The sequence below is a fragment of the Leptonychotes weddellii genome, chromosome 1, assembly GCF_054177405.1.
Source record: "Leptonychotes weddellii isolate Sample4059 chromosome 1, ASM5417740v2, whole genome shotgun sequence".
Lineage (NCBI taxonomy): Eukaryota > Metazoa > Chordata > Mammalia > Carnivora > Phocidae > Leptonychotes > Leptonychotes weddellii.
The window spans coordinates 50,635,432-50,648,199 of record NC_138369.1 but is presented as its reverse complement, the minus strand read 5'-3'; the positions used below and the strand labels follow the sequence as shown (position 1 = coordinate 50,648,199).

General features: G+C 63.3%; 1 protein-coding gene across 2 annotated transcripts in view; it reads left to right on the top strand.

Moving 5' to 3' along the window:
* PLXNA1 (plexin A1) overlaps window positions 1-12,768 on the top strand; it is a 50,101-nt gene that overhangs the window by 24,724 nt on the left and 12,609 nt on the right. For both annotated transcript variants that reach the window (XM_081823140.1, XM_081823139.1), the window contains 13 exons: window positions 1,889-2,089; window positions 3,977-4,073; window positions 4,155-4,348; window positions 4,453-4,604; window positions 4,698-4,818; window positions 5,111-5,247; window positions 6,120-6,287; window positions 6,745-6,838; window positions 6,973-7,212; window positions 7,296-7,439; window positions 7,778-8,012; window positions 10,521-10,663; window positions 12,339-12,595. In XM_081823140.1, the coding sequence (XP_081679266.1) occupies window positions 1,889-2,089; window positions 3,977-4,073; window positions 4,155-4,348; window positions 4,453-4,604; window positions 4,698-4,818; window positions 5,111-5,247; window positions 6,120-6,287; window positions 6,745-6,838; window positions 6,973-7,212; window positions 7,296-7,439; window positions 7,778-8,012; window positions 10,521-10,663; window positions 12,339-12,595 (2,183 nt within the window). The remainder of the gene's footprint in view (window positions 1-1,888; window positions 2,090-3,976; window positions 4,074-4,154; window positions 4,349-4,452; window positions 4,605-4,697; window positions 4,819-5,110; window positions 5,248-6,119; window positions 6,288-6,744; window positions 6,839-6,972; window positions 7,213-7,295; window positions 7,440-7,777; window positions 8,013-10,520; window positions 10,664-12,338; window positions 12,596-12,768) is intronic.

Sequence of the window (12,768 nt, the reverse complement as noted above, 5' to 3'; positions counted from 1 at the left end):
GAACCCGAGGCTCTTAGAACCAGGACAGGCCGACTGGGGCACCTGCCAGGCAGGGAGTAGGGATGCAGGGTTCCCCAGGTACAGCCTGAGGGTCCAGAGCCTGGCCTGGAAGCCAGGGCCCTCGCTTTTGCAGTGGACAGCAGGCCTGTTGGTTGGACAGGGCAGGAGGGTGTGGGTCCTGCTGGCTATGGGGTGTGGGGGAAGCCGAGGACATGCAGCCTGCCTCGGGCTGTTCCTCACAGAGCCTCCCCGGCCAGCCTCCACTGTTCCCTCTGGACCTTTGTCCACTCCCTGATGTAACATCGCACATCAGGGGACAAGGAGCAGTCGGGGGCAGACCAGGGGTAGGCAGGGACCTTGGGTGTTTGGGTGGGGGGTGGTGTCTGTGTGAGCAGGTGGTGTGAGAGCCAGGGTGTGGGGACGGACAGTGGGCTTCCCCGGGAGTGTGGATCACAGGAGGACCTGCCAAAGGTGTCATGAGGGTGGGCAGGGGCCATGGGGCAGCAGGAAGCTGCTTAGTGACCCCAGGGTCTGGGGACCTCAGGGAGGGCTGTTGTGGGCCTCAGTGGGGCAGCATGTGAGGACCCTCCTGCGGGGTTTGCACGTTCAGGGCTGGGCTGCAGGTGGTCCTGGGGTCCAGGGAGGTCACTTGGGGAAGGGGCCCATCCCACGGATCTGCTTTTTTCAGTTGTAGTCCCAGGTTTTAATGGGGACTTTACTAAGGAGTGTGACACAGGCCCAAACTTGACCAGTCCCATTGCTCAGAAGGCCTTGAACTCCTCACCCTCAGGTTCCCTTCTTTCCATCTCTGGTTTTGGTTTGGATCTTGTCGGGTGGCCCCTGAGGAGCTTGGTGCCAAGGCATAGCCTCAGCCAGACTCCAGCCTGATGCGGGTACAGAGGCCCCACCCCAAGAGAGAGACGGGGGCCTCCTGGGCAGCAGAGATGGTATCTGTAGAGGGAGGTATGAGGCTGGGAGGTGAGAGGAGCCAAGTCCTGGTGGCCAGAAAGAGCCAGGGCTGCTGGGGGTCCAGGAGGGGCAGCCAGGGGCTGGGGAGGCAGCATGAGGATCCCCGGGCTTGGGGGCTGGCCGGGGCACCTCTTCAAAGGCCAGGGAAGCGCTGGTGTAGGTGTGAGCCCCTGAACGTGTGGAAGGCAGCCCTACGTACATGTCTCCTCATCACCCGCCTCTCCCCGGTGGGAGCATCCCTGCAGACCCAGCAGCTAGCGGTCAGCCTGCCTGGCTGTGCCCTGCCACAGCCTGGGCTCCCTCCTCAGGCCCCCACAACCTCGGTAGAGCCAGCCCGGGCCCAGGCCCGCCTGGGGAGCTGTCGCAGGGTTTAGGGATTACGGCCTGTTTTCAGCAGCTCTATTTAAAGCCCAGCTTAGCATAGTCCCGCGGGGCCTTCTCCCGCCACTGCTGCAGGGCTGTGCTGCAAGGGAGCTGGGCCGTTGCATCAGTCATTGTTGCCGAGAGGCTGGCCCTGGGGGCCCGGGCTGTTTTCCTGCCCAGCTCTGGCTATTTTTACATGCTCCCTGGGCCCCCAGCTGAGAGCTGCCAGCCCCAGCACCCCTCTTGGCTGCTTCTGCCTCAAGGGCCTTTTCAGCTGTGGGCCAGATGGGGCCCCCTCAGTGGCCGAACAGCGGGGTCCTAGAGTGCCGGGCGGGCACTTGGGTGCACAGGGGAGAGGCCACAGCCCTGCAGGTGCAGAATCCAGGCCTCCCACCTCCAGCCCAGCTCGCTCTCTCTGAGGTCCTCAGTTGGCCAGTGTGTGAAACGAGCACAATGATGCTCGAAGGCTCTGTGCACAGACAGGGGTCGGGGCCGCGAGGAGGGTGCACCGTGCTCGTGGCGCCCAGCCCTTCAGCCGAAGCCTTGTCACCCCCAGGACTGTCCGCAGATCCTGCCCTCCACCCAGATCTACGTGCCGGTGGGTGTGGTGAAGCCCATCACCCTGGCCGCCCGCAACTTGCCGCAGCCACAGTCGGGCCAGCGCGGGTACGAGTGCCTCTTCCACATCCCAGGGAGCCCTGCGCGTGTCACTGCCCTGCGCTTCAACAGCTCCAGCCTGCAGTGCCAGAACTCCTCGGTGAGGTGGGGGGGGGTTGCTGGGCATCCCGTGTGTGGTCACCCTCGTGGCTCTTAGCACAGAGGCAGCGCACAGGCAGGTGTGCCCGGGACGGCTCAGAAGGCACCCTTGGCCGGGCCGGGGTGTGTGGGTGACAGGGCCGCAGGGGTGACACGCCGAGAGCCACCCAGACGTCTGGCAGGAGCACATTGTAGACGGGGGAAAGGGTGACTTAGACAGATGGGGTGGGATATGGCGAGGAGGCCAGGCTGGTGTGCGGGACGCCCAGGGGCCAGCCTTGCCCGTGCTTCCGGGAGGGCCAAAGTCAGGGCCACAGGGCCCAGGCGCTCAGCTCCTTTTCTGCATCTGGCGGCCAGACCCAGAAGCTGTTCACAGCGGTTGGGGTGGTGCACCGTAGCCGGGGGTGTTGCCCGAGGGCCGGGGAGCAGTCATGTTTGGAGTGTGGAATCTGATAGGGTAACAGTTCCAAAGCCTTTAGTCAAGTCCAGTGAGTTCAGTGACGGCGATCTTGCAGACCCACATCCTTTGCTGGCGGGTGCGGGGAGTGGTGTCGAGCTGGTGGTCCTAAGACCGGCCTCGAGCTCTCCCCGGTGGGCTCTGTGGCAGCTGACAGGCATTGGCGTCCCCACTGTTCCAGAAGAGTCCTCAGGAGAGAATCCCAGGGAAGAGGCCCCTCGTCAGAGGTGTGGCCTCCTGCCAGTGGTGGTGGCTCCTTGGCCAGCACCTTGTGTGTCCATTGGGGTGGGTTGGGGGTCCCAGCAGCCTCCTGGGGGCAAGTCAGCCACTTGGCCAGGCCCCTGTGGTCTGCACCTGGCTGGAGAGGCCCCTACATCTTCCCGCCTGTCCTGCCCTTCCCATCCTGTCTCGTCATCTGTCACGCCCTCCAGCTGCCTCTCTCTGGCTCCCACGGCCCGGCCACTTGCACTCTCTCCTTGCTCTCCGGCTCTCTGTCCGTGCCTGTATTCCCTGTTTCTCTGCCATCCCCGAGCCTCTGTCCCCTCCATGCTGCACTTCCCCCGCCCACCGGCCCACATTTGTCTTTCCTGTGACTGTTGAAAGGGAAAAGGGAGTACCAGGGAATTTGATAGGATCCAATTAAATTCCTGCAGATAAAATAGTGATGAATTGCTCTGGGATGGAGTGGAGGTCCTCAGCTGCCGAAAGTGGGACACAGCTGGGAGTGCTGGGCCTGGGCTCCCCGGGGGAGGGGTATGGTCCCCGAGCCCAGCCCAGCCTGGGGGGTGGGAGGGCAGAGCTTTCCCTGATGCTGCTTCCTGCAGCCTGAGCCCAGGGCTTAGGGGCACGCGTCTTACACCTCAGGGCAGTCCTGGTGTTGGGATTACTGAATCCATTCAGCAGACAAAGAAACAGGTTCCTAGAGAATCCCTGAGAAATAGCCGAGGGGGCCGGTTGGGAAGTTTTGGTTCCCTGGTGGGGCAGACTGCAGGGGGAGGTGGGGGGTCACCCTGGAGGGTGTGCCTCATGGGACTGCTGGGGACAGGCTTGGCTGGAGAGCAGGGATTCTGGCCATCAGAAAGGAAGCCCTGTGTGTGTGGTATGTGCGGTGTGTGGTGTGTGTGTGTGTGTGTGTGTGGTGTGTATGTGTGTTTGGGGGGTGGTAGACCAAGGCAGAACTGGGTGTGACAGCTTAGCCATCTCGGCTGGCTGGCAGGTGGGTGGCTCTGTGGGATTTCCGGCTCCAGATTGGAAATGCCATTTTGGACAGGCAGAGCCCCTGGACTCTGTCCTGCCGAGCCTGCTCCCAGGGGCCAGTCCCAGAGGTAGCCAGGAGGGGCAGGCGGGCCCTGACCCACTGCCCTGGGCAGTGGCCTGCAACCCCCGAGTCTAGGCTGTGCATGTGACCATCCGCCCGCCCACTGCCCACAGTATTCCTACGAGGGCAATGATGTCAGCGACCTGCCCGTGAACCTGTCGGTGGTATGGAACGGCAACTTTGTCATCGACAACCCTCAGAACATCCAGGGTGAGCTGGGCAGGGTGCCTGGGGTTTGTGGGGGTAGGGGGAGCCGAGGGTGGGCTGAGCTGACTGCGCCGCTCCCCACAGCCCACCTGTACAAGTGCCCTGCCCTGCGAGAGAGCTGCGGCCTCTGCCTCAAGGCCGACCCACGCTTTGAGTGCGGCTGGTGCGTGGCCGAGCGCCGCTGCTCCCTGCGCCCCCACTGCCCCGCCGACTCGCCCGCCGCCTGGATGCATGCCCGCCATGGCACCAGCCGCTGCACCGACCCCAAGATCCTTAAGGTAGGCAGCCCCCCCAGCCCCCCTGCCCCTGGCCGCCTCCCACTCCCTGCCCGGCTCAGCCCGCTGCGGACTGCACGGGTGTCCCAGCCCCGGCCTCTCCGCAGCTGTTCCCTGAGACGGGCCCACGGCAGGGGGGCACGCGGCTCACCATCACAGGCGAGAACCTGGGCCTGCGCTTCGAGGACGTGCGGCTGGGCGTGCGTGTGGGCAAGGTGCTGTGCAGCCCTGTGGAGAGCGAGTACATCAGTGCCGAGCAGTGAGTGCAGCCCGGGCCGTGCGGGCGGGCAGGGGCGCCCCGACCCCCCGGGCTGGACCCCGCAGCCCGCTGAGGCCCCTTGGCACCCCGCAGGATCGTCTGTGAGATTGGGGACGCCAGCACAGTGCGGGCTCACGATGCCCTGGTGGAGGTGTGCGTGCGAGACTGTTCCCCCCACTACCGGGCCTTGTCACCTAAGCGCTTCACTTTCGTGGTAAGCCCCCCTCCTCCCCGGTGGCTAAGGGGGAGCTGTGCAGGGACTGGATTGAGCTGCTGGTCCTCTGTGGGTCCCCTCATCCTGCAACACCTCTGTTCTGGTCTCCCCTCCCCTCCTTGTCTCCAGGCCCAACTCCAGGTCCCTCCTGCACACTTTGGGCCCTGCCTGTGGGCTGCGTATGAGAGCCCGTGTGCACACAGGGCCTGGGGCCCGGCTGGAGGTGCAAGTAGGCCTTTGGCCTGAAGGGCAGGCCTTCCCTGCCGCTCAAGCAAGCCCCTTCCTCCCATAGACGCCAACCTTCTACCGGGTGAGCCCTGCGCGAGGACCCCTTTCGGGTGGCACCTGGATTGGCATCGAGGGCAGCCACCTGAATGCAGGCAGCGACGTGGCTGTGTCTGTTGGTGGCCGGCCCTGCTCCTTCTCCTGGTATGGGGTGCAGATGGGGAGTGGGGGGCCAGGGCAGGGCCTGCCTTCCCTGGGTGGTGGTTGGTTCACATGGCTGCATGCCCCCTCCCGTTGCCCAGGAAACAAGGAGGGGGTTGTGGAGAGCCCGGCTGGGGTGATCACTATGGAAACCAGAGGGGGAGAGTGTTACCATGGAGACAGGCTACCTCCTAGAGCGGGCAGGGCAGGGCAGGCCGGGTTGGTGGGTGGGCGGGGCCTGGACCTGAGGGGCGGGCACAACTGCCCTGTTTTGGTGTGAGGGGGATCCCTTGGGAACACAAGTATTTAAAAAAAAAAAATCTTAAGAGAGAAAAAAGAAATCTTGACAAAAGCCCTGAGGCTTGAAGTGGATAATTTTAGATTAGGGATGATAATGGAACGGCCCTTTAAATATTTTCCTGCGGTAATTATCCGCTATCAGACTAATTATTGGTGTTTGCAGCCTTGCTGCAGGAGCGGGCCTGGCGGCTGGGGAGCCTCCGCTGTGCTGAAGGAGCTGAGGGGACAGGGACCCAGGTGCAGGCAGTGGCTGGCTGCTGCTCGCTGGGGGTGACCAAGTGCCCTCTCCACCCTGGCTACTTCATTCTGCCTCATCATGGCCCAGGCTTGGGTTGGCTCCGTTTTCAGATCAGGAGACAGAAGCGGGGAGGGGGAAGGAGAGCGTGCGCCTCACTCGCCTTAGTGAGAGTTGGTGCTAGCGTGGCCCGCTGGGAGACACACAGGTGGGCAGGTGAGGCCTGGGGAGGTCCAGTAACTTGCCCACACACCTGTCTGTGATGGAGCCTAGACGCATAGCCCACCTTGTAAGCGAGCCCTACCACCTGTGTCCTCACTGTCCCCCCTGGCCTCTCAAGGAGGAATTCCAGAGAGATCCGGTGTCTGACGCCCCCTGGGCAGAGCCCTGGCAGCGCCCCCATCGTCATCAACATCAACCGTGCTCAGCTCACCAACCCGGAGGTGAAGTACAACTATACGGAGGACCCCACCATCCTGAAGATCGACCCCGAGTGGAGCATCAACAGGTGGGTGCCCCCTCCAGCCTGCCCTGAGCCCCAGCGACCCCATCTGTCCTGCCGAGGGTGGCGCTCCTGCACCCGCCTCTCTTTCTGCTTCTCAACATTGGGCAGGGGTTGGGAGTAGAATCTGAATGGGTGTATGAAGAAGATCCAGAGCGCTACCGTGCCCTGGATGCAACAACCCGGTTTGCGTGTCAATCACGGAAATAGATTGCCCTCTAAACTCTGGGATGCTGAGCTCCTCAGGAAGATCAAAGGAACACAGTTAAGGTGCCCAGAGCCACGGCTCTCAGGACGATGGACCGTGTCCACCTTGAGACGTGGTTGGTGCCGTTAAAGGTCCGGTGCGTGGGGATTTTAACCTGTCAGCTGTCTTTGGGGGGGCCGACTGGCATGTCTGGCCCAACCTGTGTGCTGGGCTCGGGCAGAGCTTCCCCCCATGACCTCCTACCCCATCTTCTAGCGGAGGGACCCTCCTAACGGTCACGGGCACCAACCTGGCCACCGTCCGCGAACCCCGCATCAGGGCCAAGTATGGAGGTGTCGAGAGGGAGAACGTGAGTCCTTGTGGGACCCCCAGCAGCTTGTGCCACTGCAGGGGGGATGTGGAAGGAAGGTGGGGGCCCCCATGTGTTGGGGCCTGACTCCATGTGGGGAGAAGCCGGCCCAGCATCCACACCTACATCCCCAGAGCTGCCTGGTGTACAACGACACCACAATGGTGTGCCGGGCCCCGTCGGTGGACAACCCTACGCGCAGCCCGCCAGAGCTGGGGGAGCGGCCAGATGAGCTGGGCTTCGTCATGGATGACGTGCGTGCCCTGCTGGTGCTCAACGCCTCCTCTTTCCTCTATTACCCGGACCCTGTGCTGGAGCCGCTCAGCCCCACGGGCCTCTTGGAGCTGAAGCCCAGCTCCCCGCTCATCCTCAAGGTGGGCCATTGTGATCTGGGTGTGGGCACAGGATGGGGGGCTTGTGGGGCAGTCGGACTCTCTGGCTCACCCCACCCCCACAGGGCCGGAACCTCCTGCCACCTGCGCCTGGCAACTCGCGGCTCAACTACACGGTGCTCATCGGCTCCACACCCTGCGCCCTCACTGTGTCGGAGACCCAGCTGCTCTGCGAGTCACCCAACCTCACAGGGCAGCACAAGGTCACGGTGCGTCCATGGTCCACCCATCCATGTTCTGGCCCCAGCTCTGGTCTCCTTGGCCCCACCTGCCTTTGACCCACTGACCCTACCCCACCCAGGGCAATCCCAGCTCTGTGGCTGAGCCCTAGACTTGCCTCTGGCCCAGAGGGAGCCGAGCTCAGCCCTCGCCTGGCCCTGGTGCCCCCTGGTGGGCCTGGTACCTGCTGAGTCCCCACATCCCCACCCTCTGCCCACTCCAGGCCAGGGGCAGGTGCTGTGGGATTCTCAAGGGGCATGGTACCAGGGTCCTCCAGAGCTCCCAGTGGGCAAGGGGCCTCCTGATTGGCCTGCACCCCCACCCACAGGTCCGGGCTGGCGGCTTCGAATTCTCGCCAGGGATGCTGCAGGTATACTCAGACAGCTTACTGACCCTGCCCGCCATCGTCGGCATTGGCGGGGGCGGAGGCCTCCTGCTACTGGTCATCGTAGCCGTGCTCATTGCCTACAAGCGCAAGTCTCGGGACGCCGACCGCACGCTCAAGCGGCTGCAGCTGCAGATGGACAACCTGGAGTCCCGCGTGGCCCTGGAGTGCAAGGAAGGTGCGTTGTCAGAGCTGCAGGCACACTGTGTGGGGGAGTGGGGAGCACAGGGAGCGGGGCTTACTTGGCTGTTGCCACGTGTGAGCCAGGCCTTGTCCTCCCCACGATTCTGCTCAGTGTTCCACCTTCCCGACGCCTTTGCTGTGCCATGCTCAGGCTCGGGCAGACGGGCGAGGCCCTAACCAAGGCCTGCAGCTGGACCCTGGGCGAGCACAGTCTCTGTGGATGTTACTTGAGACACAGACTCTGGAGCCAGAGAGCTTGCGTCTGTGACCCTGCTTGGCTGCAGGACCTTGGACGGGCACACGACCTTCTTGTGTCTCAGATTCCTCATCTGTAGGATGGGCGCGGTGATTCCGTCCCCAGGGCCAGGCATGGCACCAAGGAGCAGGGGTCCTTTCTTTAGGCCCTGAGTACGTACAGACCTTGGCTGGTACTGGTCTTTGTCTTCGAGGGGCTGTCTCAGGAATGAGGCCACAGCCCAGCCTCCTAAGACGGGCTTGTGTCCCTTAGGATCTTGCTGTGTGAGTGGAGGAAATCAGCTCAGGTCATTAGGGAGACGTCGTGTGGGCTTTTGTGCAAGGAAAGTCTGGGGCACAGCTGGCTTCCAGCATGGCCGGGCCAGACCCTCAGCTGCGTCTTCAGTGATCCCTCCCTGTGGTGCCAGGACCAGCACAGGGGGCAAGCTCAGCTTTCCCGCTGGGCCCAGCCCTGCCCAACTCCTGATGCCATGCCTGGTCATGCGCCCCCTTCCCTGAAGCCTGCTCCCCTGGAAGCCCCCGAGTGAGAGTGGGCAGACCCCAAGGGCAGGAGGGGGGTACCTCAGAGAATGGGATGGGTTCTGACAGGCAGGGGCCACAGATGTCAGAAAAATGTGAGCAGTTGGCTCGGGTGTCTGCAGGAAGGGTGAGGGGGGTGGGCCCCAAGTTGGAACAGAGGCCACCCCGTCTCTGTCCCTCGTGTCCCAGAGAGGCCAGTGTGCGCAAGGTCCAGGCTCATCCCCGGCAGAGCAGATACTGCCCGACCTGCCCAGGCACCAAGGGTACTGCTGCAGGGTGGGCAGCGGAGAGGTGGGTGCACAGGTCAGGGCCCGCGTGGAGCCCTGGTGGCCTAGGATGGAGGCCCTGGGCTGCACGCTGGCCACTTGAGGGGGTGGGTTCGGCTGCCGTGTGTGCTGCAGGCTCTAGGCGGCAGAGCAGCCTTGGCCTGTGATGGCCATCCTCAGACCTGGTTAACTTCTCTGGTTGGTGTGAGGTGGTACCGCAGGGCTGGGTGACCCGGGCACGGGGCCAGCCTGGGATGGCCCCTGTCTCCTCATGGCCCCTGGCTTACGGCCTCATCGGGGAAATGGGGGCGGTCACAAGGGTGGACGGAGCCACACTAGTGGTAATTGACAGGTGAAGGACCTGTCTTAGGTGCCAAGAGCAACCTCAGACGTTTTGCGAATGCTGGCCACAGCTCTGGGAGCAGGTGGTGGGAGTGTTCCTGTTTGGGGCACGAGGAAAGGGAGCTGAGGGGGAGGCGGGGTGTGAGGCCCTGGGGGTGACTGCTGCATGGGGGCCTCGTGCCTACAGCAGGCCGGGCGTTGGGCTGTTGGTGACTCCACCGGGACTACAGTGTCCCGTTTAGTCAGGACCCTTGCCTGTCTGAGAACTGAAAGGTCCTGGACCGACCCACCCACCCCATGGGACACAGGCAGGTGTGTGAGGCTTGGGTGGGAGTCAGGTGGCCTAGATGGGGAGCTCCGTGGACAGGGAGAACCTCGGGATGAGGACAGCCGTGTGCCGCGGCCAGCACACAGGGTGCCTTTATCTGCCAGCGCAGCGTGGGGGGCAGAGGCCGGCGGGTGCTGCAGGGCCGGCCAGGCGGCGATAACCAGACGCCTGGCAGCGGTGCCCAGGAGGCGAAGGCCCCTGCTCTTAATTAAACCTGCCAGCCATCCCCCAGAGCCCGCCTCACGTTCCTCTGGCTCTTGATCACATAGTGCCTCCCTCGGGCCGCTGCAGGGCGGACACCTCCCAGCTCTGGAATGTTCCGTTGAGGCCTACCCCTTCCCTGCCTGGCTTTGTTTCCGAAAGAAGCAGAGCTGCCCTGAGCAGGGTGGGCAGTGGAGAGGGCCCGCTGGTCTGAGCTCTGCGTGTGGTGGTTGTCACAGTGGAGGGTTCAGGGGAGCCCGGGCGGGCAGTGTGTGCCCCAGGGTGGTGGAGGGAGCCGGCACCCATAGTTTCCTTGCCCCCCGGTGCCAGCGTTAGATGCAGGAAGCCCCTCTCAGCCCGGCCTCGGGCGCAGAACCCTCTTTGCTGTTGTCTGGTGCATCCTGGGACACATCAGAGGGACAGAGTTTTTGTCCATGTGTTAGCACTGGGAGAACTGAGCGGTTTCCTTAAGGTTACCCAGCCAGCGAGCTGCAGAGCCAGAGTTGGAGCCTGGCCCTGAGGGTGGGAGGGCTGGGGGTGCTGGGCCTGGGGGCTGGGGGGGCACCTGTCTTGACACCTCGTCTGGCTGCAGCCTTTGCGGAGCTGCAGACGGACATCCACGAGCTGACCAATGACCTGGATGGTGCCGGCATCCCATTCCTCGACTACCGGACATACGCCATGCGGGTGCTCTTCCCCGGGATCGAGGACCATCCAGTGCTCAAGGAGATGGAGGTGGGCTGTCGGCTGGGGCTCACTGGGACCTCTGCCCACTGCTGGGGCTCCTGGTTACTGTCGGGCAGCCTGAGGCCCCTGGGGGATGGCCCAGACGTGTTGGGAGGGGCCCTGGGAGGCAGTGCCCTCGGCTCCCTGTAGTGCTTCTGCAGTGGCAGGGAGATGGGCCTGGTGGGGGCCTGGGGTCAGGGCTGGGCTTCATCCCAGCCAGCCACCTGGGCTGGAGCCTGGGTTCATTGGGGCCTGCCTCTATTTTACTGAGGCCCCGTGTGCATCGTGTACTGCCTGTGCACGTTCACCCGGTCTGTCTCCTGGCTGGCTCTGGATGCTGAGCCTCACTGGGCAGGGGGCTACTGCCGTGCAGACTGGGAGGTGTGGGGCTCAGCTGGAGTTTGCATGGCTGTTTGGGGTGAGTGTGTGGCTGATGCAACATGGTGGCCCTCATGGAGCTGGGCTTTGGCTTTGTGGAGGTGTTGGCCGTCCTCAGGCTATTGGCATGAGCTTGCTGAGAGGAAGAGGGCCGGCCCTGAAGTCCTCTAGGAGCCCCCAGCGGCAGGCCAGGAGCCCAGTGCCCAGCTAGAAACAGGCAGGGACTCAGCAAGTCAGCTCGTTCATGCCGTCCAGCTGAGGGCATCCCATCTCTGCACACTTTGGATGTGGGGGAGCCCCCTCCCTGTTGCAGCTCTCTCAGTGGGACAGTCCCTCTTGAGTTCTGCTGGAATGGGCCTTCCTATCACTCTGGCTCAGGCCCATGGCTGCCTTGGGCTGCTCATCAGCTCCTCATCCTGGGGATGGCTACCACGTCAAGGGCTCCACATGTTTTATCACATCTCTTTCCTGATGTGGCCATCTGCTATGCCCATCTGACTGCTCTCTTAATTGTGACTGTGTTCTACTTGGGTCTTGTCACTTGTCTGCCTGGGCTGGGAGCAGTGGAACTGGCAGCCTCTGGCATGGCCTGGTGGGGAATCTCTTGTTTTGCCAAGCCTTGGTGTGCATAAGAGAGAGAGTAGGGGCCCTGGAGCCAGCCATGCCTGCATTCCACTCCTTCTCCCCACTTCCATGTCATGTGGTAGTGAGCAGAGGGAGCGGGAGGCCACATTTACTCAGAGCACTCCTCCTTCCGATTCTTGTTTGCCCCCTCACCGTGCACGTGAGGGAACATGCTGGGCAGGAGGAGATGGCCCAGGGCCACGAGGAGGGAGGTGGCCACGCTGGGACTACCTGCCCATACCCGCTGTGAGGGGGGATACTTTATTGTTCTCTGTGGAGTGGGGAAGGTGATTTCTGTTGTGAGTGCAGAGTGAGACCATGGATGTTCTGTGCTGGTGCCCAGCAGATGGGGCATTGAGTTTGGCTTCCTTCTAGCTACCAGAGTAAGGCTTCAGGAGGTGGCGGTCCGAGGGTCTGGCTGCAAAGAGGGTGGCCCTCGTTCTGTACCTCCCAATGACACTGGTCTGCCCCATCCCTGCCTGTGGTGGGCTTCTCAAGTATCTGCCTGGACACATCCGTTCTACCAAGGACAGTTGAGGCCCAGGGACCTGTTAGGGCAACATGTCCCCTGCCTTCGAGGCCTCCTCTCTGGCCCTGCCCTCAGCCTTCCCCTCCTGCCTCTCATGTGGGGGCTGGGTGCCCCTCTGGGTCTGAGCGCGCCTGTGGGCTGCCCCTCCCCCAGGTGCAGGCCAACGTGGAGAAGTCACTGACGCTGTTTGGGCAGCTGCTCACCAAGAAGCACTTCCTGCTGACCTTCATCCGCACGCTGGAGGCCCAGCGCAGCTTCTCCATGCGAGACCGTGGGAATGTGGCCTCGCTCATCATGACGGCGCTGCAGGGCGAGATGGAGTATGCCACGGGGGTGCTCAAGCAGCTGCTGTCTGACCTCATCGAGAAGAACCTAGAGAGCAAGAACCACCCCAAGCTGCTGCTGCGGCGGTGAGCCTGGACTTCCGACCTGCAGACCCTAGCTGGCACATCGGGCACGAGGGCCCCCACCCCAGGGCATGCCGCACCCGGCACCCATTGATGCCAAGCCAGAGTTGTCCCGCTCAGAGGCCTGGCTCTGGGGCCAAGGGCTGGGGTCTCCATGGCAGCCCCCAGCCGCCTGA